The 18,492-nt window shown below is 42.3% G+C and overlaps 1 protein-coding gene across 5 annotated transcripts in view; it reads right to left on the reverse strand.

Annotated features, from left to right (window-relative positions):
• Positions 1-10,002: 10,002 nt before the first annotated feature.
• ERG (ETS transcription factor ERG) overlaps positions 10,003-18,492 on the reverse strand; it is a 281,372-nt gene continuing 272,882 nt past the window's right edge. For all 5 annotated transcript variants that reach the window (XM_008986692.5, XM_002761421.6, XM_035283369.3 and 2 more), the window contains one exon: positions 10,003-11,897. In XM_008986692.5, coding sequence (XP_008984940.1) covers positions 11,377-11,897 — 521 coding nt within the window. In that variant the 3' untranslated portion in view covers positions 10,003-11,376. The remainder of the gene's footprint in view (positions 11,898-18,492) is intronic.

The raw sequence follows: 18,492 nt of genomic DNA on the forward strand, positions 1-18,492 counted from the left end.
AATTCTTAATCACATTTGCATAATTGATTTTTGTGTGTGGTATTATGTAGAGGTCCAATTAATTTTTCCCATTATATGGATTTCTAGTTGGCCTCATTTATTAAAAAATCCAGTCTTTCTGCATTGATATTTAGAACTATTTCTTATTATATCAAATATCCGTATCTGTTAGATTCATTTATGGACTCTCCTATTCCATTTTTCTGTCTCTTTTAAGCCATCCATTCTGCTATTCTTAATTACTACAGCTTTATAATAAGATTTCGTTTCTAGGGGAACAAAAAACACAACACATAGACTGTGCTTTCAAGCATAGCTGGGCCTGTGCAATCTGGCCCTCTGTGTAAATTTTAGAAACAGCTTGCAAAAAAAAAAAAAAATACTGCCTTTTTTTTTTTTAGAGGAATTTTGGTGGATTTCTAGATCATCTTGCGAACAACAGACATCTTCATAATATGGAATTATTAAATCCGTGAACATGATCCATCACTTCATTTACTTAGATTGTCTTTAATGTTTTTCAATGACGGTTTATTGTTTTCCCATGAAGTTCTTGCATATCTTTACAAAATTATTCTGAGGTATTATATTTTTATGCTATTGTGAATGAAATATTTTTAAATTTAACCTTCTCAATGTATATATTAGTATGTAGAAATGCAATTAAGTTTGATTCCAGCCCTTTTGCTAAAACTCTTAAAAAATCAAAAGTTAACCTAATGATTAATTAGAATTTTATACATGCACAGCCATATTTTCTATGAATAATAGTAGATTTGTTTCTTCTAGTACTTACCATTTTTATTTCTTTTTTCCTTGCCATAGTGTTCTGGTGAGCCTCTAAACCTATGTTGAATAGTGAACGTCTTTGTCTTGTTCTTGACAGTAAAGAAAATGCTTTTAATTATATAGCTTTGAGTGACATATTTGCTATGTGTTTTCTATAGATACTATTATCGGGTTAAAGAAGCAGTTTCTACTCTTTGTTAGGAGTTAATAATATACAGATGCTTAATTACATTTCTATATGTATTCAGATAATCATACTTTTCTCCTATAATGTTCTCATGTGGGGAATACATTGATTAATGATTAATTGATTTCTCAATATTAATTGATTTCCCAATATTAATCCAACTTTGCACTATTTTGATCAATGTGCCTTGGTCATGATATTTCTTTTTTATATGTAGCTGAATTTTCTTTACTAATATTTTTGGATCTTGCACTTATAATAATAATTGGTCTTTTTTTGTACTCTTGGTTTTTGGCATCAAAGTTATGTTAGCCTATGAATTTTAGCAATGACAACTAATCCAATGTCTTTCATGGCTATCAGATTATTCAGACTTTCTGTTTCTTCTTGTGTCAGTTTGGCCAGGTTAGTTGTCTACACAAATTTATTCATTTAATCTACTTTTCAAATAAATAGGCATAAAGTGGTTCACAACATCCTCTAATCATTTGAAAGCCTCTAGCAACCATAGACTTATTCCCATTATTTGTGCTCCATCCATAGATACTGGAAGCAAGAGTCTTATGGTCTTCAATGCACATGCTGCTCCAAACCCTATAGTTTGTGGCTTCAGTGTCAAGTACAGCTGCAGGGGTCCCTGATGGGGCTAGAATGCACATAACCAGGCCCCAGCTCCCTAGCAGAGCCACACCCCTGAATTCCTGTAAGTATCCAGGACTTATACATTCATGATGGTCTAGGTCCCCATCGCCTGTGAATCCCGTAGGCTCCAAACTTTTCCCATTATTGGGATCATGTCTCCCAATCTCTCTCTTGTTTTGCTACTCTTTTTCTTGTTTCTTTTTATATTTGGTTTTCAAAATTTCCCCAAGAACCTTTAGAAGCTCATTTTAAACAACTCTATCTTAGACTTGTGGGTGGAGGAATAAAATGCTGAGACTTAAGATCTGGTAATAATTCCTAGAATAGGCATGTTTCCCTCCACAGAAAGGTCAGCACCTCTGTAAATACAGAAACCAACTGGCTGGCTTCCTGAATTTTTTTGTATCAAGTTTTTGTAGTACCATTGAGAAAGTGGCACTGGGTGGTTGAAAATATAACCTGGCTAGCATCCACATCCTGGGTTCGAGTTCAAGCTCTGCTTTTCATTAGCTACATGCTTTAAGATTTACATTATACTCTTGAAGTCTCTACTTCTCATCTTCGAATGAGGACAGGAATTCTACAAGACTCTGATGTCTACAAAGTCAGGGCCTGTGTTCCATTTTTTTTTTATATTCCTTGGGTCTAATTCCACATCTGCTATTGTAGATCAAATCTTTGTTCTGAATGAAAGAGTAAACAATTTCTATCTTTAAGATTTTTTGCTATGATGAAATAAGACAGCACGAGTAAGCTCTTTGTAAACTGTTAAGCACATGACAAATACATATTATTGTTTTCTTTCTATTATATCTCACAGCAATGTGAGGTATCCTCAAATATGCTTTTACTTCCCTCACCCTCAAATCTTTAGGTCAGTCCTCAATATTTTCATATATTTCAATTGTTTAATATGACTTCTAGCCAAGGAAGATATAGAAGCCACTTGAAAAAAGTCTTAGGGCTATCTCTCCAAACTGCTTATTATTTATTTGAATGACTTATATTTTAAAATGTGTGCAGTCAATTTTTAGCTCTCTTGTGCTCCAACCCTTCTTCATATCACAGACTACAGTAGACCAGACCAGAAGTGACATGACTTTTCAGACATGGTCCACACATGTAGCATGATGTCCCAATTCCCACTCCTCAGTATTTTTTTGTTCATTAAAAACAAAAAAACAAACATTCTACTTGGCCTTATATTATTTTGTAAACCATAGACTGCTTGAGTTTTTTTTTTTGTTTTGTTTCCATTATTAGTATATTTTGCTCCTGAAGATTTTCTGATTCCATGCCTTTGCTCGAGAAAAAAAAAAAAAAAAAAAAAAGTCCCTGCCTGGAATGCATTCTATTCATTAAAACTCTTCCCCTTCTGAAATACCACTTCTTTCAATAAGCCTTTCCTGCTCAGCCCACTATATGAGTGTAAGCATCCTCCTCATACTCAGATGCAGCTCACACATTGTCTTGTCTTGCACTAGAGATGTTTATGTACATTTTCCTAATCTCTCCAAGGGCAAGAACTCCCTAACACCTTTCTGTACCTCTTAAATCATTGTAACATCAAAACTTCTGAGAAAATGCTTGTTAAATAAATGAGAACAGACATTCTTGCTCCCCATTGATTTTATCTTAGATTCTAATAACACAGCAACATTATCTCCAAAAACCATTCTTACAGAGCCCGACATACAGTGGGAACAAAAACTGAGAATTGGGTTGAAGAACTGAACAGAGCAAAGGAAACATTTTGGTGAAATCACAACCTGTAAACAGATCTCAAAACAGCCTTCACTCAACTGAAGCTGAATAATCTTATAGCCTGGATTCCTTTGGCTTGATTGTGCATCACTTGTTTACTTGGTGTAAACTCACAGAAGACACAGGGTCCTTTTGTAGGCATTTCTACTGTGGGTCTGTTGTGGGCCCCAGGTCATCATAGTCCTGCTCTCTTGCTGCAAATTCTCCTCCATCCCCAACACAACTGGACATCGCACACTAACTTACAATTCAGCCTCCTTCCAACTGTCTTCCTCCTTCTACCTAGTTTCTTCCTGCCTTGCTTAACTTCTTATCATCATATTAATAATCATTTCTTGCTTAGCCATCCTTTTGTGGTTGCCCATCCTGTGAGCCTGACTCTCATAAGATAGAGATTGGGTCTTAGGTCTTTCTCAGAAAACAGCACAGGGGCTCCTCATGGTGGGTTTGGAATCAAACGGAACCCGATCTGAATCCTGTCCTTGCTGCTTAACAGCTAAGTGAACATATGTAAAATGATCTTCATAAGTATTTGGCCTTCCTTGAATTAAAGCTATAGAATCCTCTTGGTATTTTCTTCTTAATTGGAGTGGGACAGCTTAGTGGGCATGGACCTGACAGCGTTGGTTTAAAACCCAGTGACCACTGCCTAGTTCCACTTTAAAATGCCCTGTGCCATGTGAGTCTGAATGGGTCTACAGTTAGAAAATATGGAGGCTGGGCACGGTGGTGCATGCCTGTAATCCCAGCTACTCAGGAGGCTGAGGCAGGAGAATTGCCTGAACCCAGGAGGCGGAGGTTGTGGTGAGCCGAGATCACGCCATTGCACTCCAGCCTGGGTAACAAGAGCGAAATTCCATCTCAAAAAAAAAAAAAAGAAAGAAAAAGAAAAGAAAATATGACAAAGACAGCAGTTTCTTCTAAACAGAACTGTGGAATTGTTGGATGTGAGTCTGGGCCTATTGTTCATATGGAACAGCCATTTCTCACTACCCATGTTTCCATGGGGCAGACACTGATGGGTTACTCTTGCTCTCTCCCACCACTTCCGCTGTCTTTCACAGGAAGAGGCGGGTCCTACTAGTCTCTGTCCAATGGGAGTCGCTTCCTGTCCTGCACCTTCCCAACCACGTCAGTGAAAGGATGGACATGTGGGCTCACCCACTGCTGCAGGTTTAAACCATATTCTTCCTACTAGGAAAGAGACATTTCTATTTCATTCACCCAACTCCTGAGTTGGTTGCAAAGGTGGAAAAAAAGAACATTTATTCTCCTGGGGGCAGGACCTGTCCAATCTGAGAGGGCCTTCCCTCTGACCCCAATCATCAGAGCTGATGGAGGCAGAACCCTGATTCTGCTGTGGGGCCCAGCCCCACTCGCCTCCCCCAGGTTATGGCCCAGCAGTTGGGACTTGCCCCAGAAGAGCACCTACAGCATGTATCCATCAAAGCGGCCTCCAGTCCGCCCGCATCCCCAGCAAGCAGCACTCCCGCCCTAAAACCAAAGGGCGCAGCAGGGAAATGGGAGGGCTGCGCTTTGCTTCCTGTCTGATAACTACCAACAACCGGGCTTCTGCCCAGCATAGCTAGATAAGGGGAGGGCACTCCACTTGACATGCCCTGAAGGCTGTCCAAGCAATGGCTTAGGAAGGCCATTCCAATTTCAAGTCCCAAAGGTTGTAAGATTTTTCTGTGACTTAGAGTGATTTATAACATGGTTTAACCTCTCAAAGCCTCCATTTCACATCTGTAAAATAAGGATAAAACTATCTCAACGTGCTATTGTGCAAGTTAAATGAGAAAGATAGTGTATGCACATTGTTTGGCACTGGGCTATTATTATTATCAAAAAATAGTAACAATTAGTATTATTGTTTAAAGGAGAAAATGATATCCATTGGGAGGCTCCTTGTGGACCTGAAAGCTTCATATCAGGAATTATTTAGAACTGGAATGCCAGCCTCCCCCTCCTGCCAGCAGCCTACTGCCAATTCTGATGAGACAGCTTAGAAACCATTGCCTTGATGCCATAGAAAAGAAGACAGCTAGCCTTTTACTTCCTCTTTTCCCTTAATTTTAAAAGGTTGGGCAAGTTACCCATCCACCCACCTCCAAACCTTTCAAACAAGTTTCAGTTATATTCTTGCCAAGTAAAAAACCAAAAATTAATAAGAGAACTTAAAATAAAAAGTTGTTAACATCTTGAAACATCCTGACTTTTGAATTAAGAGACTTTACAGGATGGTTTCATGATTTCTACACCAAATTCTTTCTTGTACATTTTGTCTACACCCCACTTCTTCCTTGGCCTCAACCTCATGAGTGTAAATGGAAATCGGCCCTGGCTCCTGGCCTCCCATAACTACTTGGAGGTGGAAATGGTTAATCTGGAGTGGGATTGAGGGTCCCTGAAGTAGACCAACACTCTTTCAGCTGATCCATGTCTAATGCTGAGCAGGCTGTGACCAGCTACCTCCACGACATGTTTTCATGCAAGTGGTCTTCCTTGTAAGTGAGAAAATGTGGAAGCAAGGTTCATTTATCCCGTCAGTTGGCTGCTTCTCACCATTCATCTGGGCTTTGCAGTACTTATAAGATAGGATGTATTTTAACGTCCAAGCAGACTGGGCTCCAGTCAATTTAGAGACACAAAGTCACAATATAATTCAATTTGGGGTGATTCCAGTGCCTCTGTAGTATCTAAAGCCCCAATGTAATCCTGACTCGTAGGACGAAGTGGCACTGATCAAGAGTGAGGCTACTAAGCCATCATGGACTTCAGACTCTCAGCCCTGACTTTCTATGTCTGTGTATAGACAACACTTACTATTTCACAGAACCCAAGTTGCACAAGACTGAAGACTTAAATAGCCACATGGTCCATGTGCTGCCAAACACCTGGCAAATAGATACATGGTTGTTACATGAGCCCACCCCATAACCAGAAACTTCTGGACAAAGGCTGACCACTCCATCCGAAGCTCCTCCAACTATTAAAAAGTGTTCTCTTGAATTTGGTCAATGGGGATTCCTGCTGAGCCACTTTTAGTCCAGATAGTACTTTTCTGGATGTTCATTCGTGCATACAGCTGCAAATGGTTTCTGACAGCTTGATATTGCTATACACTGTGCTGGGTCCTGAATCAACGGGTGATAAGGGTAATCCCACTTCTAGCAGAGACACTGACAGCCCCTCCTTGGCATAGCCCTGGGTTCCCTCATTCCCCTGCCTCTCCCCACTAAATTTTCACTAAGTGTCCTATGTCACTCTTTAAGTGTAGGCCCAGAAGTGATATTGCAGTCTGTTCGATGTGTAACAAATAAGTTCTCGTTTGTGATCTATTTCAGAAAATGCGACCTAATATGGGGCAGTCATATCACCTTCCCATTTAATTTTCTGTCCATATGAAGCAACATAGCTTTAGATTAAGAATAGCTAACCCTGGAACAAGCATGTGCTCCACCTCTCACCTTGGGAGTGCTGGGTGAATTACTTAATCTGTGGAGACATTATTTTGTTTAAGTGTGCTGTGGGGCAGTTGGAAGGAGTAATGAGGCAGTGTATACACAGCACCTGACCTATTCATGGCTCATTAAAAGCTGTGATTCTACATCTCATTGCTGTCATCTCCAACACCCTGGAGTCCTTTTCACATGTGCTGCTGCTCCATCAAACTCCCAGGTGTTTTGGGGAAGACTGGATGGAGGTCCTAACACTTTTACCATCTAGCCCATCACCTTAGCCTGTTCTTTGGCATCCTGGATGTGTCATATAACCTATTGTCATCTCAGGCCCATGGCATTGGGCACTGTGTTCAGGATCTCTTCTGTATTCTCATCAAAGTAAAGTATGACCGAGTAAGTTCAAGGGCAGCAGTCAGGGGTTGAATCCTGTGACCTCCCTTGTAGACGAGGGAGGTTCCTTTTAATTAGTACTCTTTGCCCGTGCTTATTCAACCAGTCACAACCTTGTAACATCTCCAGATTGTTTTACAAAGTCAGGTCAGGATGAAATTCTGGCGACTTACTATTTCTGCATTATCTTCTTTAGGGAACATGCTTTGTTGTTATAGAACATGAAAAACCCATTTCTTTTTCTCCACAAAGTTTCTACATATAACATGCTTCAAGCAGAAATTTGTACTTGACAGATTCTAGCACAAATTATAATCAGGTAATGTTATGACTTCCTCCAACAGAATAATAGTTTAACACTTTTTGTGAGAAAATAATTATGTTTTACTTAGTAAAATGAGTTTAAAATTACCAGTTAGAAAAATTTGTCTAGTTGTTTCTATATAGCATTCATCTGGGCTGCTTTGTTAAAAATTTATTTTATTTTTGAATCAGAGTTTCACTCTGTCACCCAGGCTGGTGGCGTGATCACAGCTCACTGCAGCCTTGAACTCCTGGGACTGCAGGTGTGCACCAACCATGCCTGGCTAATTTTTGTATTTCTTTTTTTGTAGAGACTGGGTACTGCCATATTGCCCAAGCTGTCCTGAGTTCCTGTATTCAAGTGATCTGCCCGCCTCTGCCCTTCAAATTGTAGGGATTATAGGTGTGAACCCTCGTGCCCAGCCAACAAGATTTCTTTAAACCAAGGTTAAGATAAAGAGAAGGCACATAATTTGATGTATTTTTGACTAGTCTGAAGTAATTTTTATTCTCTAATTAATCATCTCACGACTTTATCTGAATCAAGCAATGAGAGGCTAATTAAACCAGTTTTTTAAAAAATAATATTCTTCTCTTTCTCCAGGCAATGGGTCATTTTGGGGCGCTGCAGAACATCTGTGCTTTCCCTGTGCCCCACCACCTCCCCAGCTCCCGAGCTGCAGCCATCTCTGCTGCACCTGCTGTCAGAAGGCAGCTCCTTGGGGCTCCTGCTACAGCTGCTACACCTGTGCAGAGAGCTTAGGCGGAGCAGAGAACCTTCTAACTGCAGCAGTCCTGACAAAGCACTTTGTGCACCCCTCCGGGACGTAACAAGGGCACCAAACTGGGAACAAAAATAAAGTCTTCACTGAGATTTGGTGATTTTACCACATACAAGGCCTGAAAGATGACTGAAGACAAGAAAAGAAGATAAATCTCTTGCCAGCAGGAGTAAGATTGTACGGGAGTCTGAGTGTACATCAGGGCAAGCCAAGAGACAGGGAGAAACAGAGAGAAAAGGTTCATGCAATTATGAATATGACCTGAAGGGTGCTTTGGAATTAGATTACAACAGGAGCAGAGTTAATGCCATTTTGAGACAATTTAAGAATTATGTATTTGAAGGAACTCAGTATTACCATGTTATCCAGAATCATCCCAGTCGCTCATAAGACTTGCTAATAACCTGGTTTGGGACTGGAGGGTTGAGGGATCTAACTGAAAACATCTGTTAAAGTTGAATATGATAATCACATCTTGTTTTTATGATTTTGCTCATGAAACAGTCTTGAAAGAGCGAGCTGAGGGATTATCCAAGTAAATGTGTATTTTTATGCAGAATGTAGGTGTGGCTTCGCTTTGCATTCCAACATACAAATGACTGATCTTTTCCATTAGCACAGTGTGGTTCGGCCTAGCTGCCAGCTTTTATGATTGTATTTATTTATTTTCCCTAAGGAGATACAGGCACTTTGGGGGCCTTCCCAGGCTGCTGCAAAATGATGGATGGTTGGGCTCCGACTAATCCAAGTGACATGGGGTGTCAGGAGCATTGGTAATCGTATCCTGCCGACTTCAGAGACCACTGCCAAAACATCCACAGCACGGAGGTTTGGCAACTTCACATCATCACAGCGAAAGGATTACAAACTGAAAAAAAGAAGCTCTGAAACAGCTATGAAAAGGGCCAATTCAGAAACCAATTCAGCTACGACGTTTAGGCTAGCGCCTTCCAACAGTCACCTCGGATTTCACCTCTTGAGTTGCCTTCACCTAGATCAAGGTTGGCAGCATTTGTGATGCACAGAAAAGATGCCCAGGGAAATTGACTCTAGGTTATATAAGCAAACAATGTCTTCAAGGGATAGCCAGCAATATCAGGCTCAGAGCTAGTGAGTTCCAAGCCACTGTGCCCAGGTTATTCTGATGTAGGAAGATTAAAGCTGTCTACCTAGTGAGATCTTCTGAAAGAGAAACCCCGTGGCAAACCTAGAAGTTATCCGTCTTTCTGTAAAGTGAGAAATTGCAGCTAACCATGACGCTTCATTTACCAAGAATAATTCAGTTTGTATTACACGAGATAACTCATTCACCATTTGACACATTGTTTTTTAATCACAGCAGAAATTAAGGGTGATTTGTGAGCAGGTGCTGAACTATAATTTCTCAATGACAACCCCAGTTTCATAGGCCTGTTTCCATTCCAGGCATAAATATGGAGGCTCCGATGTGAAACCTGGGGTCCTTCTGTTGCAGCAGGGGCTAGAAATATGAGAGAGGAGAGTGGGCAAGAAGGACCCGGAGAGGCTGACACCATTTGGGGGCCAATCATCCTCTCTGTTTGGCTCTCCCTTGCACAAGTTCCTCGACGAAGTAAAATCATAACACAAAACCCACAACATTCAGCACGTTTTCCTTAAGCAACTTTAGTCACTAAAGAGTGCAAATGCAGACTCCTGTATAAATCCGATTTGCCATGCTAGGCCAAGCTTATTTTATTACATACATTCTGCATTCTAAGAACTAATAACTTCATATTGTAAACATTAAGCATACAGAGTTAAAATTCAAGGCCACATTATATCATTGATTGTCTCTTCTGTCATGTGTCTTTGGCTGGCCGAGATCAACTCGTAGTGTATAAATGCATAAGTTATATAATTATTATATAAAAAGGGGGGAAAAAAACATTGACTTGTATACTTCATTCTGACAAACGCACAGCGTTCGCGACTCAAAGGAAAACTGGTGGCCGCCTACCCAAAATGCCTGGGTGATTTCTGATTGTGGCAGCCGAGAAGGCCATCTCTTACCTGACCCTGCGGAGAACAAAGCCCCACGGAACGATGAGGTCCTGAATGTTTCTCTTAAATATCAGACAATTCCAGTTAAAATTTTCATTTGACAAAGAAAGAAAGAGATGCATGTTTTTGTTTCTGAATTCTACCACTGCCCCTTTCTCCATTACGCTGGGTCCTTTCTCCTAACACTGGGTTTGGTATAATACTGACTGCATGAACCCTCGAGTCTCCGTATCTCATTGTACACAGTCCCCAAATGTCCTGAGTCCAATCTTCACTGCTTGAGAAGTTTCTTTCCCAGCCCTGGTCTCCTCCTTCTATGTCTCCTCCTCCTCCTCCTCCGCCCCTCTGTCTACAATCACACGCTCACTCTATACACATCCTCAGTCCCACCATTTAGCCCACAGTCCCGGTAACACTGTAAAGGAGCTGGAAACTTGGGGTCCTCTTCACAGTTTGAGAAAGCTGACAGCTCTCCATCAAACGGAATGTACTTGATTTCAACCGAAGCAGCGCACGCCGTGCAGTTGCATATCAACGTCGGTGGACGGGCCACAGTCTTTCTCGTGTCTTTTCTCTTGTTTTTGATATGTTTCTATTTTTAAATACAGGTAGTTTTCCTTAAAATGGCATGATAAACGGTGTGTTAGGTCAACACTGTGTTGTGTCTATTGCTTTAGTTTCATCCCAGTTTGCATTAGTGGGATTCCAAACTCTACTCTAAAGTTTATACACTTCTTAAGTCCCCTTTCTTTGGCACTGTCCTTACGACTTCATGCTTCTACATACACTGTCTTTTACAAGGTCAGTCCACAGATGACATGTCCATATTCATGACATTTTTAGCATCCTCCTCGTTTCTGTGGTAATACTTCTCCCTCCCAAGAGTCTTTGGATCTCTTCCCCGGCTTCCTTCCCCAGCCCCAGTAAAGCGTTTTTCATTCCTCTTGAGGCACTTTTGATTCATGTTCTCCGATCGAGTTTGTGGCGATGGGCTGGTGAACGCACGCTGATGGGAAAGGCCTCTATCAGGTCTTTAGTAGTAAGTGCCCAGATGAGAAGGCATATGGCTGGTGGGGAGCCTAGTGTTAGGGTATATACCCCCAGTTGGTGAATTCCAGTATGGGTTTGGGGCAGCAAAAAAACTGGAAGATGTCACAGGGAGGGCTGGAGGGTGGGGCGCCACAAAGTTCATCTTCTGCGGGTGGGCGTGATAGGAGCCCATGTACGGGAGGTCTGAGGGGTACTTATACAGAGATGACTCCGGAGGGTGGGGCTGGAGGGCCTGGGCGATCCCGTGGAAGTCGAACTTGTAGGCGTAGCGCTTCCCATGGACCTTGGTCATGATGTTCTTGTCATAATAGTAACGGAGGGCACGGCTGAGCTTATCGTAGTTCATGTTGGGTTTGCTCTTCCGCTCTCCCCAGCGCCGGGCCACCTCGTCAGGATCCGTCATCTTGAACTCCCCGTTGGTGCCTTCCCAGGTGATGCAGCTGGAGTTGGAGCTGTCGGACAGGAGCTCCAGGAGGAACTGCCAAAGCTGGATCTGGCCACTGCCTAATGAGGTGCCGGGAGAGGAAGGAAAACTCCAGTGAGCAAAGGTTCCAGGGGAAAGGGGCTCTCTGATGACAGAAGGAGGTGCTGTGGGTTTGCTGCCTACATTCCACTCCCCAGGCCTGTCCGCCCATCCCTCGGACAGGGGTGTTGACTGCCTTCATTCCATGACAACCCGCTTCTCCAGAGAACTGCCCTTGCCTGAACAGAGCCGCCGCCTCCCCCACACCCAGGTCTCCCACAGCTGGGTGGACTCAACAGGGTCCCATGGGCCGGCCCCTTCCCTCAAGGAAAGACCATGATATTCAATCTCCAGAGCTCCCGTGGGATGGGGCTGAAACATATCCAGCTGCAAGGAGGCTTGGAGGAGGCCAGAAACTTCCTTCTCTCTCCCCCTGCCCTGTGCTTCTTCCCATTCTCTCTCTCTCGAGAACATGCCGTTAAACAGCCCTACCCCAAGCTCTGCATGTAGGGAACCTGACCTAGGACGGTTACCTACCAGATCCAAGACCTAGATGGCATGCAGGGAATTCATATGGGGCAAAGTTCAGGCTGGTTCGATCCATTTCTGACTTCCTTAACAGAACAGCCAGATCAACCTGGTGTTTAGGGGATGAAAGAGCTATCTATTTTTTCCTATCTTGTGAAGCAGAAAGTTATCATTCTGTGGATGGCAATAATGACTTAATGCCATTTATATTGGCTGGGTCAAATAAGATAATAAAAGTTAGATTTAGGAAATGAACTTCCAAAAGTTTATGGAAAAAAAATAGAGAATGGATGTAAACACCATTATTTCTCACATAACATTTTGCTGGCGCTCAGAAAGCAATTCTGTCAAAATTTTCCCTAGAACAGAATTAAGCTACTCAAAATGAGGAAGTTTAGGGGGCAAAAAAAAAAGCTGGCTCTTTTTCAAACCAGATCACCCAGTTCCAGTGTTTGGTCAAGCGCATTGTAACGGAAAGCCACGCGCTGCCTGTGCCCTGCAATGCCAATTGTGTGAAGCAGCATTTCCAAAAGAAAAGCTCCAGCAATGAGTGATTGCAAGTCCCCTTGGGAAGCTGAATGAGACTCTTCCTTAGTCACAGAGATCGCATTTAGCTGGGTGGACAAAGTCAGAATTGTCTTGATTTCATTGAGAGTACATAGATCTGGCTTTGTCTTATGAACCTGAAAGAAAAATCTAGGTGCATCATTGTAGCCATCATCATGTATGGCTCCCTAGAAGACAGCAGCATGTAAATACTGACAGTAGCATCAGTACCCAGAGAAGCTAAGCTGTGCTGAACATATTTCAGAAGCTTAAGAATGGATGGGAGGTGGGTCTTTCCTCCCAAATTCCAGTGAGAGCACTGCCTTAGGCTTATCACCAAAAAGATCACCTTCCATTATATTGTAAGTAATATCAATCGATGTGATAAAATGATTAAGGTAACCTTCACTGGCATCTACTCAGGGAATTAATATAATGTAAAAATCAATTATGAGTTTGTTTTTCTCTAAATCCTCACTGGCCTCCTGTAGGTATCGCTCCACTAGTAAACCCTTCTTTGCATGTTGGCTACATGGAAATGGATACGTTTGTGAATTCATGCATACAACACCACTCAGAAAGGTCAGCTTTTTCTGAATCTATTCTGGAAAGTGCTCATTTTCAGTCTAGCAACACACTTGAAATGTATTAACAGCTTGTAGCTCGTTGCAGTGGAAGCCTTTGCTTTTTCGGAACCACATATACAAACTGTTCCCAATCAAGTTCTGTTGCCTCCAACATTTCAATATTACGCATTTAGAAAATACAAAGAATGGTATGAGAAAACCATATGGTCTTAGTATGTATATTGTAACCAAAAAATTACAACTCGAAAAAAATTCCGTATATGACCTGGGAATAGGAAAAAGGATGGAGTTTTTATTTAAGTCTAACAGATGCTTCCGTATAAACACATACGGTTGTTTGAAAATAAATATTCAGCGTCAACTTTCTCCCATCGAGAAAGCAACTCCACAAACCTGCCGAAATCACATTCAGGATCTACACAAACCTTGGGATTGCCTCTTAGGAATTTGTCCCTCACCCAATTCTCTTGTAAACGTGTAACGGAGAGAACCAGTGGAAAAAAGTGCTCTTATGTCTCTCCTATTTCTGAAGAGTTAGAAAGCAGGAAACCTAAATTCGTGGCTGCAAACTCAATGCCTAAAGGATGGACGAGCTAATTTCTCACTTGACAATTTCACCCATCAGCCAGGAAGACACAGGCTCAGGCCTGTGAGCCTTTCAAGGGAGGGTCTACAGAAATAAGAGATCTGTAAGCAAAACTCATCAGCTTTCAAACCTTAAATGAAACCTGGAAATGCAAAATCTAAGAATGTTTAAGTAAATGATAGAAAGAGTAACATTATGTCAAACTCCTTGTTAAATTTAACATCTGTAACAGAATTCACTGCGTTTTGGAGTGTGTAGAGTGAATTTTCTCACGCAAGAATTCTCAAAACTGAACAATGGTTGCTAAAAAAAAACTTGTCAATGGTAAATTAAATGAGTTATTCTCAGTCGTAGTACTTCAAGAGCAGTTTTTCAATTCTTATTTTACTTCTAAAACAATAACCTTTAAATGTGTGGTGAGGTGCATTTCAGAATATAGAATAGAGATTGCCAAACAAGAATGCTTAGGGTTTAGGAAAGCCTAAAAGCAGCTTGGGTTACTCATGGGCCAAACCAGGAATTACAAAGAGACGCTCTTGAAAGACAAGAACTATCACCGAGCAGCATCACCACCTCTAGCTCAGGACTCACTTTTCTTGGGTAAACCCTTCAGGTCTATTTTTTCACTTTACCTTAATAACATCCTTGCAATGTTAGTAAGGAGGAACCAGCTTTTTCTTAGGGTCATTATCAAAACAAAACAGATTTGGGAGTAAAAAACAGTGGCAAGCAGCATTGCCCACCTACAGAGAACCCTGTGGATGAAAGGGAATGGCTGTGGCGTTTAAGAAGACAGAAGGCACTCCTTCCATTTTACAGAGCAAAGTAATCTCTTAATAGTGTTAAAAGAAAGGGAGAGAAACAGGGTAGCAAAGAGGCAAAAAAAACACAACCAACCCTAAACGGTTTACAAACCACAGAGCAAAGCAGAGAGCTGCAGAGTGACTCAGCAGCTCTGGGTCTGGTGGAAACAGCTTCCCTGTGCAAAGCCCTGCAGCCATCAGCTGATGGACAAGGGCAGTAAACACAGCAGTGAGGGGCCCCACCAGCACCACGGTGGCAGTGGTTTGGGGCCACTTTCTGTAGAAGCCAGGGGTGGTGCAGAAGATCCTGCATGCGCAGCCTGGACCTCTGTAAGGGAGCAGGTGTGTCCTGAATGGAAGTCTCTCCCTGAGGCTTGGTGAGGCCCAGGCATCACTTACTGGAGGGGCAGGAAAGCTTGGTGGTAGGGAGCACCAACTTAGTTGGCACTGCCTCAGTTGAATCCTGCCTCTGCCCTTTGTGGGACCTTTGGCAACTCTCCCACCTCTCTCTGTTTCAATGTCCTCATCTGTAGGGAGGGGGTAATGGTAGTAGTACTATCTTGCAAGATCACGGTAAGGATGAACTCAGTACCTGAATGGTCTCGTCATAATTTCTTTGGGCTGAAAACTAGAGTTTAAGGAAAGATAACACTCCTCGCTTACAGCCAGGAAATGCCTAAAGAAAGAGGAACACCTGTGCTGTTCAACTGGCCTGTTGAACCATGCAGAAGCTTGAAATGGTGCTATTCTCAGGCTGACTGATATTTTTTGAAAGCTTGCTGTGTGCCACGCACCATTCTAAATGCTTTACATGTATTGGTTTATTTAATCCCCACAAGAATTGTGAGATTAGCCCAAGGAGAAGTGAGGAAATTAGAGCTCAGAGAGGCAGACTCACTGATTTTGCTCAGCATCAGCATGGGCTGGAACCCAGACCCTAGGCTGCCATGCTTAACCACTGCCCAAATTTGCTTTCAGGCCTGGTTTGTGCACCCCTCTGCAGCCTCCTCAGGTCCTTTCCATGTTGTCCGCTCCCTGGGGGCCTCCCACTGGAAGACTGAACACTCCCAATTCCTTACAAATGGCAAAACAACCCTAACCTGGTCTGTAGTTCTGAGGAGGCAGGATGCATTTTCATGCTCACCATTGAAGAGTATCCAGTTAGCACCAAGGGAGCCTCTGAGCATTACCCAACAAAGCTCTCTCATTAAAGGAACCATGTTATATTCTCAGCTGCTCTGATGGGGCATCAAGGAGCCATGTTGCTTATAACCAGTCCATGATATCAGAATGCAGGGACGCAATTTTCTCAGCAGGAGAAGTGATGTCCAAAGTGCACATCAGATGAATATTTGGCCAGAGATGTTGGGATGCTGATATCATCTTGTGCATTCATACTGTATGATGTAACCTTTCCACTCAAAATGATGAAAAGGAATTTGTATTGTATGAAGAGCAAAGGCAGCAATTTTTAAGTGATGAAGGATTTATTTATCAGAGAATAGAAAAATAGAATCAAACAGGAAGAAGCATTCTCATTAATACAAAGATAAAAGACATCTGGTTTCAGGGGAAAAGTTCACATGAACACAACAGACACAGACCTAAGCAGAGAGGGAGAGAAAGTCAAATTCATCAGAAACTAAATGAAATAAACCTTTATCTTAAAGACACTTGGCTGTGAATTAAAGGTTGGATGTTGCCATTTTCTCTCGGGTCATTAAGAATAGTCTTAATGGTAAGAAGCACAGTCCTGTTTCCCCAGGCCTGTGATGGGTTTCCAGTCTCCTTGCTGTGAGCTCAGGTTCCTCTGTCTACAAAGGACATCCCCAGGCTGCTGAGCCCAGGGCAGATGCAGTGTTCTCTTGTGACAGTTGGCACTGTGTTTAGGAGCAAGACACTCTGGCCCTATTCTACAAACGAGCTTAGCAGTACATGTGAGCTGTGACAGCCTGGTCATGGGCATGTATTTCATTTGGCCAACGTGTGAGTGAGTGAGTGCAAAGGCCAGTCTGGTCTTCTTTGGTGCAGCTTGACTCTTTCCTCCTCTTCCTTCCTGACCTGAGATTCATTGCCTGGACCTAAGGAGTTAGTACCCCAAAAGGAAATCCTTGCTTTCTAGTCTCACAGTCTGCATTTTCTAATGCCTCTTCTTCACTTTATGCTTAGTTAGGGACAGAGCAGGGCAAGGAAACAAAAGCAGACTTTGGAGACAGAGTCAGGTTTCAAATCTGGCCTCCCTTATTATTGGCTGTGTGACGCAGGAAAAGTAATTTCTCTGGATTTCTAGTTCCTCTTCTGCAGTATGGAGACAGTAACCTCCCAGGGCCGTCATGAGGTGCAGAAGGGACCACAGACATTCTATGGGGGGCGTGCTGTGGGGTGGGAGCTGTTTGATTGTTATTTCACATGACTGTATTAACATTCCCAGAGTGTTTCAGCTTCCATCATTTTGTTTTTTCTAATCTATCCTGAACATTGCTGCCAGATCAGTCTTCCTGAAGCATGACTGATAACAATCATCTCAAAATACAGTCATTATTTTATTTGAATGGTTATATGGCAGTTGCAAATGAAAAGCTGAGCAGAAGTCTGAGAAGGGACCACAGCCTCAGGAGTCTGGGCTACCCAATGAAAACCAGCATGAGCGAAAAGGGCCTGTGGCCCCATGGTTGGGACAATGTTGTAACTACCTATGTCCATCCCTCCACCGGCTGAGAGCTCCCTGAGCTAAAGGACTACATCTCATGATCCTCGGCATTCATGTAGGCAACAGATAATCATCGAGCGCCTAGTCTACCCCCAGGCTAACTAGTTTTCATTAGATTTTCAGCTGTGTAAAAAATATTTATTGAATTCATTAACATCGACCAAAATTTAACATCAAAAACGCAGATGTTCAATAATGATAACATTTTGTGTTTTCAATGTATAGATTCTCTTGCTGGGGTGTACACTGATTAAATCTGAATTTTTCCATTTCCAGCTTTATTTTGGCCTCAACGTTTAGGAAACATACATTCCATCTTGTGCTTGCACTATGCCTGTGACATCTTGGCATCTGAATTTGCAGTGGGGAATATGCAGCATAGGCCATGAATTTCTGAAGTTGGTGCCAGCACAGCTGGTTCTGATCTGAACACAAACAAAACTATGTGGTTGGCACTGAAACACAAGGACAGGTGACAAACCTTGGCAATGCACTGGTGACAAATGGGCCAATTAAGAATCTGCACTTCTTTTCTGGCATCGAAGTTCAGAAACAGACCGTCGGAGATGAGCCTGAATCTGAAGTCCTGTGCTTGTAATTAAGGCTCTCTTTTTAAAAAAAATTGTTGTTTTATCTGTTTGTATAATGGGTTGAATTGTGTCCCTTCAAATCCCTATATCGAAATTGTAATCCTGGGTACCTCAGAATGTGAACTTCTTTTGGAAATAAGATCCTAAGGTAATCAAGTCACAGTGAGGTTATGGAGTGGATATTCCAGTCTGACCGAAGTCCTTGTGAAAAGCCGACATTTGGACACAGAGACACTGTGACACACACATAGAGGGATGATGAGAAGAGACACAAGGAGATGACGGC

Source organism: Callithrix jacchus, chromosome 21 (assembly GCF_049354715.1).
Source record: "Callithrix jacchus isolate 240 chromosome 21, calJac240_pri, whole genome shotgun sequence".
Taxonomy (NCBI): domain Eukaryota; kingdom Metazoa; phylum Chordata; class Mammalia; order Primates; family Cebidae; genus Callithrix; species Callithrix jacchus.